This window comes from Mustela nigripes, chromosome 4 (genome assembly GCF_022355385.1).
Source record: "Mustela nigripes isolate SB6536 chromosome 4, MUSNIG.SB6536, whole genome shotgun sequence".
In the NCBI taxonomy this organism is placed as follows: Eukaryota; Metazoa; Chordata; class Mammalia; order Carnivora; family Mustelidae; genus Mustela; species Mustela nigripes.
The window spans coordinates 118,754,428-118,767,618 of record NC_081560.1 but is presented as its reverse complement, the minus strand read 5'-3'; the positions used below and the strand labels follow the sequence as shown (position 1 = coordinate 118,767,618).

At 39.6% G+C, this 13,191-nt stretch overlaps 1 protein-coding gene across 1 annotated transcript in view; it reads right to left on the bottom strand.

The window, feature by feature from the left end:
* Positions 1-13,191, bottom strand: part of ASAH2 (N-acylsphingosine amidohydrolase 2) — a 99,403-nt gene that overhangs the window by 31,732 nt on the left and 54,480 nt on the right. Inside the window, exons 8-10 of the mRNA XM_059395807.1 lie at positions 8,387-8,507; positions 6,586-6,711; positions 1,511-1,597 (exon numbers count right to left, since the gene is read on the bottom strand). Of these exons, the coding sequence (XP_059251790.1) occupies positions 1,511-1,597; positions 6,586-6,711; positions 8,387-8,507 (334 nt within the window). The remainder of the gene's footprint in view (positions 1-1,510; positions 1,598-6,585; positions 6,712-8,386; positions 8,508-13,191) is intronic.

The window sequence follows — 13,191 nt, the reverse complement described above, 5'->3', positions numbered from 1 at the left end:
AGAACAAATAATCCAATCAAGAAATGGGCAGAAGACATGAACAGACATTTCTGCAAAGAAGACATCCAGATGGCGAACAGACACATGAAAAAGTGCTCCATATCACTCGGCATCAGGGAAATACAAATCAAAACCACAATGAGATATCACCTCACACCAGTCAGAATGGCTAAAATCAACAAGTCAGGAAATGACAGATGCTGGCGAGGATGCGGAGAAAGGGGAACCCTCCTACACTGTTGGTGGGAATGCAAGCTGGTGCAGCCACTCTGGAAAACAGCATGGAGGTTCCTCAAAATGTTGAAAATAGAACTACCCTATGACCCAGCAATTGCACTATTGGGTATTTACCCTAAAGATACAAATGTAGTGATCCAAAGGGACACATGCACCCGAATGTTTATAGCAGCAATGTCCACAATAGCCAAACTATGGAAAGAACCTAGATGTCCATCAACAGATGAATGGATCAAGAAGATGTGGTATATATACACAATGGAATACTATGCAGCCATCAAAAGAAATGAAATCTTGCCATTTGCAACAACATGGATGGAACTAGAGCGTATCATGCTTAGCGAAATAAGTCAAGCAGAGAAAGACAACTATCATATGATCTCCCTGATATGAGGAAGTGGTGATACAACATGGAGGCTTAAGTGGGTAGAAGAAGAATAAATGAAACAAGATGGGATTGGGAGGGAGACAAACCATAAGTGACTCTTAATCTCACAAAACAAACTGAGGGTTGCCGGGGGGAGGGGGTTTGGGAGAAGGGGTTGGGATTATGGACATTGGGGAGGGTATGTGATTTGGTGAGTGCTGTGAAGTGATTCACAGACCTGTACCCCTGGGGATAAAAATATATGTTTATAAAAAATAAAAAATTTAAAAAAAATAATAAAAAAATAAAAAAAAAATATGGGGCCACAATTTCACAGAGGGAGAAGTAGAAAGAAACTCCTCATAATTTCATTGCAAACCAGATTCACTCCTCATCAAAAAATATCTTTAAAAGAAAAGAGAAGAAAATAGAAGATGGACAGTTGGGTCATATTGAAGACTAGGAACTAATCTGAAGGCAAATTGTAGGCATGAAGAGCTGCCCTGCTCAGTGTGTCCTTGCCACCGAAGACGTTAAGAACAGTCAGGCGACAGGGCAGCAAAAGCCAAGAGAATCTGGATCAGTCCGGTCATTGCGGACGCCATGTTAGCTAAAATCTTACACTCTCTATCACCGTGCCGTCTGAGGCAGGCACCTGGATGGAAACAGGATGTTTCCCCGAGTCCTTGGTTTTCAAAAGATTTCCTGTAAGAAGTCAGATGAGCCGTCAGAGAGGTTCCTGCATGCTGTTGGAAGAGCCTTCCTAGAGGGCTGGTGCCAGCTGACTCCATGGCTAGCATGAGCTCTTGCTGCCTCTTACCATTAAAGACTTCATTGTGAATGCTGTCGGTGGGTTTTAAAAAACAACGTTAAATGAAGGTGAAAAAAGTGGTGCCCACGGCTGACCTTCGCTTTCCTGTAGATGATCCGTCCTATAATCTGCGTGCTCTGGAGCATGTCCTGTCCAGGTCCCACAGCAACGCACATGCTGGGCTGCAAGACAGGGAGACAAGGCAGATGGGCGGTGAGGTAAGCCGAGGGTCCAAGCAGTGCGGCATTGCAAGGGAGGCTAAGTCAGAGGAGTTTCTAAGGCACATGCTAGCACTTCTGGTCAGATAGTCTCTCAATTTACAGATTATGAAAAGCAAAATCATTCATGGCATTGGAGCAGGGAAAGTCTTCTGAAATCACCTATTGTAACAAAATTTTTTTTGTTACTTTATAAAATTTTTTTTAAAAATTTATTATGTTCAGTTAGTTCCCATGCAGTACATCATTAGTTTTTGATGTCACGTTCCATGATTCATGGTCTACATATAAAACCCAGTGCTCCGTGCAATACGTGCCCTCCTTAAAACCCTTCACCGGGCTCACCCATCCCCCACCCCTCTCGCCTCTAAAACCCTCTGTTTGTTTCTCAGAATCCACGGTCTCTCATGGTCCATCTCCCCCCTCCAATTTCCCCCAACTCACTTTTCCTTTCCTTCTTCTAATGTCCTCCGTGTTATTCCTTATGCTACACAAGTAAGTGAAACCATATGATACTTCTGACTTCCTCTGCTTGACTTATTTCCCTCAGCATAATCCCCTCCAGTCCCACCCATGTTGATGCAAAAGTTGGGTATTCATCCTTTCTGATGGCTGAGTAATATTCCATCATATGTATGGACCACCTCTTCTTTATCCATAAACAAGCAGCACCTTACTTTTACAGATTAGGAAACTGAGGCTTAGGTGGGTTGGATGATTTGTCAGGGTTGGTACAAGTAGCTAATATCTGAGTTAAGACCTAAAGCCAAGTTCCCCACTGGCTGCATATCTTCCTACCTGTTTGTTCTTGCCTATGGTTCATGATTGCCTTGAATTGAAACTCAGTTAAAATTATACTGGAACAACTATATGATCTTTTGCGAAAAATCAGAATATAAATCTGGCTCTCTACTTCACTTCTTATACCAGATAATCTTGAAAGGGACCAGATAACTCAATATTATAACTGAAAATTAAAAAGTATTAAAAGAGAATATGGATGACTACCTTCTTAATACCTTTTGATTCATCCATATTGAGTTGGGTTTTTCTCTCATTTGCAGTCAAAAGCATCCTATATGTGTGGCAAAATTATCACATTGTACTCCTTAAAATTATACAATGTTGTATAATTTACATCTCAAAAGAGCTGGGAGGGAAAAAGAAAAAAATCCTAATGGATACACAATAGAATATAGATAAAATAGGTAATTTGGGGCTCCTAGGTGACTCAGTGGGTTAAAACCCTGCCTTTGGCTCAGGTCATGATCTCAGGGTCCTGGGATTGAGCCCTGTATTGGACTCTCTGCTCAGTGTGGAGCCTGCTTCCCCACCACCGCCCTACATGTCTCTCTGCCTACTTGTAATCTCTGTCTGTCAAATAAATAAATAAAATAAAATCTAAAAAAAAAAAAAAAAGAAATAGGTAATTTGCAAAAGAAGTGCAAGTGGTCATTCAACATAAAATATTTTCAATCTCATGAATAATTAAATATAAATTTAAACTACAAAGAGAGAACTCTTTGCATGTTATGTTGGCAAAAACTTAAAGGCTTATAAACCGGGTATCAGTGAGGGTTTGGGGAAATTGTCACTCACGCTCTGCAGTGGGGGGTTGGAGGGGAAGGGACTGACGGGTACCCCCTGGGGGCTGTCTTTCTCTTTGACAACAAATTCATTTCTAAGACTTTGTCCTAGGGGTACCTGGGTGGCTCATTAGGTTAAACTTTGGCTCTTGGTTTCAGCTCAGGCTGGTGGGATGGAGCCCCAGAGCCCCACATCAGGCTCCGTGCTCAGAGGGGAGTCTGCTTGAGAGTCTCTCTCTCCCTCTGCCCCTTCCAAATAAATAAGTAAATCTTAAAAAAAAAAATGAATTTGTCTTAAGTGAAACTCATAGGCATGTGAAAATATGTACAACACACAACACACATAGTGACCAGAACATGTTTATGTGACGGAAAAAAGAAAAAGAAGGGAAAGAGGGTGTGAAGGAAGAGAGGGAGGGAAAGAATGTTCTCATCAATGGATCGAGAAGATGTGGTATAGATACACAATGGAATACTATGCAGCCATCAAAAGAAATGAAATCTTGCCATTTGCAACAACATGGATGGAACTAGAGCGTATCATGCTTAGTGAAATAAGTCAAGCAGAGAAAGACAACTATCATATGATCTCCCTGATATGAGGAAGTGGCGATGCAACATGGGGGCTTAAGTGGGTAGGAGAAGAATGAATGAAACAAGATGGGATCGGGAGGGAGACAAACCATAAGTGACTCTTAATCTCACAAAACAAACTGAGGGTTGCTGGGTGGAGGGGTGTTGGGAGAAGAGGGGTGGGATTATGGACATTGGGGAGGGTATGTGCTTTGGTGAGTGCTGTGAAGTGTGTAAACCTGGTGATTCACAGACCTGTACCCCTGGGGATAAAAATATATGTTTATAAAAAATAAAAAATTAAAAAAAAAAAAGAATCTTCTCATCAGTATGGGACAGGTAGACTCGTTTATGGCTGAAAACTATGGCGTTAGTTTAAGTGATATTTTCAAGTATATTCACTGGAAACAAGAAAGCAGGTTCCAGAACAGCATTATGGCAGGACCTCATTTATAAACAACTCTACATGCAGATAAGTGCCTGGACACAAAAAATGCTGTCTGTAAGGACGGTCATTAAATTTGTAACAGGTTAATTGTGTTGGCTGTGTTAGGGGCTTCTCATTTACCTGTTTTGTCTTCTGAACTTTTCAATATTATTTGAATTTTTAACAAGCATTTAGCTTTTTTTTTTTTAACATCAAAGCTAGTTTCTAAAGTTAAAGAAAATAATCTGTTTGAAGAAGCAGGGTTAAAGCAAAAGACATTGCAACATTGCCCTCTTTGAGTTCCTTAAGCAAATCACAATTTCGTTCAGAAAGCTGTCTCTTCTTGAACAGTCACTGATTCCATTTTCAGTTCCAGATAAGCCTAAGGTGATCATGGCCATTCCCTAGGCCTTGCCAAAGACTGGGCAGAAACCCCAGTTCAAGCCAATCAATACATATCATTTCCCCAGCAAGTACTTTGGTCCAGGAATGGGTATGTACCTCCACTGACCCAATCAAAACCAAAAAGAACTTTTATTCCATGGTTAGAAGAGAGGTTTTCTCTTCTGCCATATATGTGGGGAGAAAAGGACACCTTTCTCTTTGTGCTGATTGCCATCTTGCAAACACTAGGGAAGTCAATCTAGCAATGGAACAGAACAGAGAGAAATAGAATTCTGTTGTGGGAGAGGGTGTGATTTTGTTGCAATTTTTTATGATTACCCAGTATGTTCATGGTAGAAAAAAAATAAAAATATAAATAGAACAAAAACAATAAATAAGATAAACAGAATAAACACTCCCTGTAGTAATGCCAAACAGAGAAAAGCCAGGGTTAACAATTCAGTGTGTTTCACTTTGTCTTTTTACTGGGACCCATTTATTTTCAAAACTACAATCATAATGAATACACAATATTAAATGCTGATTTTCTTAATCAACATGATGTACTATGAGCTTTTTCCCACATTAAGTATTCCAACCTAACACACTGAATTGATGCATTATATTCTATTGCAAATAGATCTCAGAATTTATTTAAGAATTGCAACTCTGAATTTTGGAATTTAACAAGTAATCTTCAATGTGAATTAATAATGTGTGGAAATTCTGCAAATGAAGAATAACAAAGCCATACTTTCTATATAAACATGGTAATATATAATAAAAAGGTATAATTGTTAAAACTATACTACTCATTGGGTGGCATTGACTAGAATAGAAGAAATAGACCAGAAATGATGTTTAATGAAAGGAATATCACAGTGACATGTTCTATAGATACAAAGAATAGCATCTTCTCCTCACATCAAAGCCAAAAACAAAAAACCCAAAAAAACAAAAAACAAAAACAAAAACAAAACCTGTAAATGAACATGGCAAGGAAACAGTTCAATAAATGAGGGTACATACACGCGTTCTTGTTGTCTTTACATTTTTTTTTAAGATCTTATTCATCTATTTGGAAGAGAGAGACAGCAAAAGAAGGAACACAAACAGGGGGAGTGGGAGAGGGAGAAGCCGGCTTCCCACCAAACACGGAGCCCAATGCGGGACTTGATCCTGGGGCCCAGAGATCATCACCTGAGCTGAAGGCAGACGCTTAATGACTGAGCCACCCAGGCACCCCTCATTCCTGTTGTCTTAAAAACCTACCATACAGACCTATATAGGGTCATAAGAAGATTTTTAAGAACTATGAGGTAGAAAACTCAAATCCCAGACCAATAAAAAAAAAATCAATAAATAAGTTACAAAATTTTATCCATGAATACTTAGAGGAGTACAAGAGAAAAAGTGTGACAGTCATAACTCCTCATGGAGGGGGGCAGGGAAGGAAGTGAACAGGACTCACTTCCTACTGCTGTCTGTGTTTTCCATGTCATGTGAGTTTTCACAGCAAGATATTTTGTTTGTGACTTTAAAGAAAATTTTTAAAAATGTCAATCTTAAATTTTTAAATAAAAGCAAGTGAACAATCAAAAAAAATGTCAATCTTATATATTTTTTTAAATCCGGTAAAATTATCATCAGTGAAAAACATCTCAGGTAGGCAATTTCGGTATTGACTTGGAACAACAGAAATGCCAAGGTGAAATGTTCCAGACTGTCCAAGTTTGGGGAAGGGTATTGTATCTCTGACATTGGCTAACTGTCTCACCATTCAAAAAACTTAGAGGTCAGTCCAACGGGAAACTAGAATTTTACCCAATCATACTTTAGTGGGTGCTCCTGAGAAGAGCTAGAGCTAGCAGTTGGTAGCAGTGTACACTTGAGGAAAACATAATTATTAGTTAATGGTGGATATTTAAGCATAAAATGCACATGAGATGCAAAAATAAAGATTTCATGTCACGATTACCTACCCCGCCAATGGGACAAGAGCTATTGGCATTATCACAGGACTCTCCTGTGTTGATGCAACGTGGGCCAAGAACATTGGGGGACACATCTCCCAAGTTTGATGAAGCGAAGGCTGCTACATACGGCCCCTGCCAAAAGAAACATCCAAGTGTCTTTTATTTCTTCTTATTTCCCATAATGATGTCCATTAAAAATGCAAACATTCAGTTCACTCTGGTGAACTGTTCAAAATCATTTGCAGACAATTAAAAGAAGGAGGTATAACATTCTGAGAAAATTTCTGAAAAAAATTCACATGGCAGTCCACATACATATTGTTACCCATGACTTTCCAATGATCAATAAAGCCATTTCAAGTAGGAGAGTTTCAAACATGTGCCACAACAGAAACATTTTTGACAAGGAACGCAGCCTACAACAACAACAAATTATAAAATGCTGACTCATCAAGCTATTCTCATATGGTATCTGGAGCTCAGAGATTTTCCTTGAAAAATAAATATCCTACTGGCTTAAAAACAGTATAGTGAATCCACATCTTCCTTTGGTCACACTGAACCTAAATACAGCCTCTACCACCCAGATCTCCCTCTGTGTAGCTTTTCTCTTATCCCGTCAACCTGAAGTAACAACACAAGGTTTCTGAGTGGTACAAGATGCTAACCTCAATCCAGTTAGCTGGCCTACCATTCCACTTTCAGTGTCTTCAGTTTTCTTAGGGAGAGAGAAAAACAGGTATCGGAGATCATATGTCTCTTTTTATACCAAAAAGGTACCCTAAATCAAATTGCCTAGCACCCAGTGATAATAAATGGAAACTTCCTTTCCTTTCCCTAAAACTCAAGCTCAAATGAAAAAAAAAAAAAAAAGTATTGAGTCAACAAAGAGATAAAAGATCAGATTAAATGTACATGGAACCAATAATTTTTATGTCACTACACACCTTTTAGATATTTATTCTACCCAAGGGCCTGGGGCTCTCATCCTCTTCTATTCTGCATTTGGGACTTGGACACCAGGGTCAAACAGAACAGGGCCCCCCACCACCACCTAGTTGTCTGCAGTCGGTAATTTACACAGCTTTCTGAAGTACACAGACTGAGTTTTGGCCCCCTCTCTAATTCCAGCCCTCACTGCATTTCAAAGTTAAAAAAAACAAGTCTGGGGCATTAGGGCTGTCTCTGACTTTGGCCTTAGCGAAGGAAAGTAAGACAAACTCCTTGAAAGGAATTTTGCCAATAACAGGGAAATCTGAACCAGTGAAAAAGATGCATCACCTTACCCTCAGTTGGGTTCTTAACACTATTCAGAAGGTGCTTAATACCTCCATAGTTCTGGAAACAGAAGTAAACATCAAGACAACTTATCATATTTCCAAGTTGGTCAAAAATCCTGAACTTGTCCTTCCTTATCCAACCAACTGCAACTTGATGAAACCATCCATAGAAGTAGCATTTGACACAGTTAGCCATTTTAAATTTCTCTTTCCCCGTCAGGGAGGATGGAGAAATCTTCTTCTCCAAGCATGTGAGTATATGATATCCATGATAACGCTTGACAGGATTTGAATTTGCCATTTGAATTTGTCAAATCCTTGACAAGATTTGAATCAGCCATTCTTTATTATTATTATTATTGTTATTAATATTATTATTATTATTATGTTCGGTTAGCCACTGTATAGTACATGACAAATTCTTGATGTAATGTTCAATGATTCATTAGTTGAATCAGCTATTCTGAGCATGGCATGAATGGTGATAAGTGGGTGAAGAAGATGCTTCCAATGACCCATATTCTCACCTGTCCAGGTAGATAGCCTTTGTTCTTCTCTTGCTCAAAAAGGTACGAGGCATAGCCCATGTTGTCGCTATTGACGAGATGATTGCTGTTGTTCATGCTGACCGGGTGGATGGCAAACCAGCTGTAAAAAGAACAAGGAGCCAGACAATGGGGGCAAAAACAATGACTGGGAGCTTATGTTTTCCCCAGAAGGAAAGGAAATTCATTTTAATGAGAGGCATTCCGCATTTAGGTTCTTCCATTGTTGGGGAGCCCAAATGACTAGTCATATGCTCCAGAAGTCTGATCATTTACTGAAATTAAAAATACAAAGTGGTATATATACACAATGGAATACTATGCAGCCATCAAAAGAAATGAAATCTTGCCATTTGCGACAACATGGATGGAACTAGAGCGTATCATGCTTAGTGAAATAAGTCAAGCAGAGAAAGACAACTATCATATGATCTCCCTGATATGAGGAAGTGGTGATGCAACATGGGGGCTTAAGTGGGTAGGAGAAGAATAAATGAAACAAGATGGGATTGGGAGGGAGACAAACCATAAGTGACTCTTAATCTCACAAAACAAACTGAGGGTTGCTGGGGGGAGGGGGTTTGGGAGAATGGGGTGGGATTATGGACATTGGGGAGGGTATGTGCTTTGGTGAGTGCTGTGAAGTGTGTAAACCTGGTGATTCACAGACCTGTACCCCTGGGGATAAAAATACATGTTTATAAAAAATAAAAAATTAATTAAAAAAATACAAAGCTCTATTTTTATAACTGTGTCGTCATCACCATCATCCTCATCATCATCTTCAATATCACAAGATTTAACAAGACCCAAGACTGGTCAGTGATCAGACGATATGGCTAAAACGCTGTATAGGCACAGATCCTGTCCTTTAAGACAGGTGCACATAATAATTATTAAAATCAATCCTATCTAATTCAGTAGACATTTACTGAGGTTCTGCTGTGTGCCGAGCACGGAATAAACTCAGTTTATGCTCAGAATCTTGCAGAAGACAAAAATGTAAACAAATGGCTTTAATACAGTGTGGCAAATGTTATAAAGAGATAGGCATAAAGTGTTTGGGGACTGCAGATGACTAGCAATTAATTCTTAAGGGCATTGCAGGGGAAAGGCACAACAAAGAAAGTGCAGAGAGGTGTGAAAGAGGCTATTACACATAATTTGATCTATCCTTGTGCATAGTAATACCTCATTTAAGTGTAGAGTTACACAGTTTAACAACTAATTTCACATCTGTTACCTTACTTGAACTTCACAAGAACCCTGAGAACTAGACAGTTGTTCCCTCCACTCCAAGGTGTCTCAGAGATGCAACATGGCAGCCTCGTCAAGGACCAAGACTGAAGTTCGCATCTCAGGAAACCTTATCCAGTGGCCTTTGTAGGATCAAACCTCCACACAGGTGAAAAAGAGACCTACAGAATGGAGGGCTATAAAGCAAATTCACTAGATGACTGTTCAAGAGAAGAGAGACACCAATTCTTAAAGTCTCAGGCCAATATAAGATTTGTTTAAAAAAAATCCTTTGTTGATGTAAGTCCTTGCTGAAAGCTTTTTAAGCATTTCAGCTTGCATTCCTACCTAAGTAATAGCGCTCAAAGCTGAACATTTACTTAATGACTAGGGATGTTTCTAAACCTCAAGGCTGTCATTCAGGATTCAGTCCTCATTGCCCAACTGATGTATATGTAGGTCAGAGACGGCCAGCACCACACCCATGAAAGCTGGGCAGGCAACACGGATGGGTGAAGCTGGTTGATGGAATGAGGACTGGCATGAACTGTGGATACCTGGAGGCATGGCTGGAAGACCCTCACCTCTACCATGCTGCTTATGAGAGTCTAAGCCAATGCTTCCAGAGCTTGCCTACATCCATGGTTTTGTGAAATGTTTATCAATTTTAAAACTCTTAAAAAAGTAAAGGACACGAGAGGGAAGGATTGGGGGGCTGTGCAAACTGGGGGAAGGGGAGTAGAAGACACAGGATTCCAGTCATGGCATGAATCAGTCATCTCTGTGAAAGGCACAGCACAGGAAATAGAGTCCATGGCTCTGTAACAGTGTTGTATGGTGACAGACAGGAGTCACACTTGTCATGGGCATAGCAGGAGGCATACAGAAATTGTACATGGCATCACTTCATTGTATACTTAAAATTAATGTAACATTGTGTGTCAACTATGCTCAAATAAAAAAAATTGAAATTGAAAAAAAAAAAAGAAGTAAATAACATAGGATAAAAGAAGAATGGTTACCAGAGGAGAACCTTCAAACACATAGGCAGCAAATGTAGTTTGTGAACTCTTTGGATTCTGATTCAAATAAAAGGACTGTGAAAACTCTTTATTGATACAAACAGGGAAAACTGAAAATAGACTGTTAAGAAATTATTGCTAATCTTGTTGGCTATGATAGGGGATTGTAGTTATACTGTTTTTATGTTTTTACATAAAAGAGCTACACACTGAAATATTTATGAGTGAAATGATTTGATATCTGGTATTTACTTTATTTTTTTAAGATTTTATTTATTTATTTGACAGATGGAGATCACAAGTAGGCAGAGAGGCAGCCAGAGAGAGAGACGGGGAAGCAGGCTCCCTGCTAAGAAGAAAGCCTGATGGGGGGCTCCATCCCAGAATCCTGGGATCATGACCTGAGCTGAAGACAGGGGCTTTCCCCACTAAGCCACCAGGTGCCCCCTGGTATTTGCTTTTAAAAGTCTTTTAAAAAACAAACCAGAAGTAGAGGAGGGATGGAAGAGAGTGGCAGGGAATTGCTAATTACTGAAGCAGAATAAGAGTTGCATGGAGATTCATTAGGCTAATTATGCTAAATTGACATATATTTGAAAATTTCCATAATAGTTTTTTTTTCATGTTGACATCCATTTTGAACTTTTCTTTTAAACAGCATTAGGCCAAACCACCAGTCTATAAGCAAAATTCAATCCCCAAGGTATGTATTTGTTACGATGTAAAGGGATGGATATTTAGGCTAAAGGGAATTCTAAGATCATCTCCTAGAAGTTACTTGCAGAGTTTCTATATTTAAAAAATAAAAAATAAAAATAAAACCCTTACCCTAGTTTCTTTGGGGTATGTGTGTGTGTGTGTGTGGTTTGTCTCTTTCTCCTAAAACTCAAGTGCCAGAGAAAATTCTAGTCAACTAGTGTTTTCCAGGTAGCTGGGAGTCTGTTTTTTGCAGTGTTACTCCACCTAGTTTGGAAGGGAAAGGGGGTAGAGGCCATGACAGCTCCTTGGCTCCTGGACCAAAATGCTTGTGTCTGATAGGACTGCGGGGTCAGCCACATTCGGCCAGACTGCAACCTCTCCAGTGTGAAGGAAACCTGTCGGACAATTTTGTCAACAATGGCTATCATTTAGCACTGATTAGGTGAAGGATTTTATGCTCAGGATCTCATTTCGTTCTAACAAGAATGCTTTGAGTCAGATGCTATCATTGTCCTTACTGTACAGCTAAGGAAGTGACCTCTCCGAATGAGGCAGTAATCTGACCAAGGTCACTCCGTTGTAAGTCAAGAAACAGGTCCATGAATATGCAGGTTTGTCAGATCACAAAGCCCAAGTTCTTATCTGTCATGGGATACTGGCTCTGTTCCTCTGTTTCATTCACTGGCTCATTGAGTACACATTTCATTAACTTTGATTCTGTGCCAGGCGCTGGAGACACGGAGATGAACAAGGCGTCATCTTGTCCTTGAGGAATGCTTCACAGCAGAGGGGACATCTGAGCTGGGTCTTTAGAGATGGGTAGGAACTTGGCAAGGGGATCACTGGAGAAAACTCATTCGTAGCAAAGGCATGGGGATGGGAAGGGGCATAGCGGGTTTGGAGGATGGATAGTTCATCTGGCCATAGCAGAATGGGTAAGGGCGGGGAGACATGACATGGCAATTGTTCTAATTATTCAATCGGCATGAATTTATGAGTAGACAAGTGTGTGGTTGGATTGTGTTAAACCCCAATGAACACAGAGAGGAATCAGGTATGTCCCCTACCACCAAGGAACAATAATATCTGGAGAGAAAACAAATGCTGAAAATTGTGACCTGTTAATTAGACTAAAGACTTGAATTCTTATTGATTTCATGTGTTTACTTTCATTTATTTCAGGCCTTAGAAAATTAACGGAATCTTTTTCTCTATGAAACTGAAAAAAAAAGTATTTGAAAAAGTTATTTGATATTTCAGAATAAGAAGATGCAATATATTTCCTCTTCTGGCCTTTAGAATATGTGCTAATGAAATATCAGGCTTGTCACAGCAACCAAAGTACTATGGCAATAGATGAATTTTTATAAAGATACACAGAAAAGCAATCATTCTTAGTTTAAGAAAGCTGCACTCACAAGTTATTTTATCTGGTCAAAAAAAACGTTCTTCAAAGCAGAGTTCAAAAGAGAGAAAGAAAGGTGAAAGTGGTTTCAAAAGAAGTTAGAATATGGATATAAAAGGATATATATGCCCCTATTAATACAACTCTAAAGGGGTACCTGGGTGGCTTGGTCATTAAGCATCTTGCTTCAGCTCAGATCATGATCCCGGGGTCCTGGGATCAAGCCCCACATCAGGCTCCCTGCTCAGCGGGGAGTCTCCTCCTCCCCTTCCCTCTGCTTGCTGCTCCCCCTCCTCATGTGCTCTCTCTCTCTCTCTCTCTCTCTCTCTAATACATAAATAAAATCTTTCATAAAATAAAATAAACACTTCTAAATAATGATTAGGTCACAGCTAAAGCAGGGCCTTCTGGGGGTAGTAGGATAC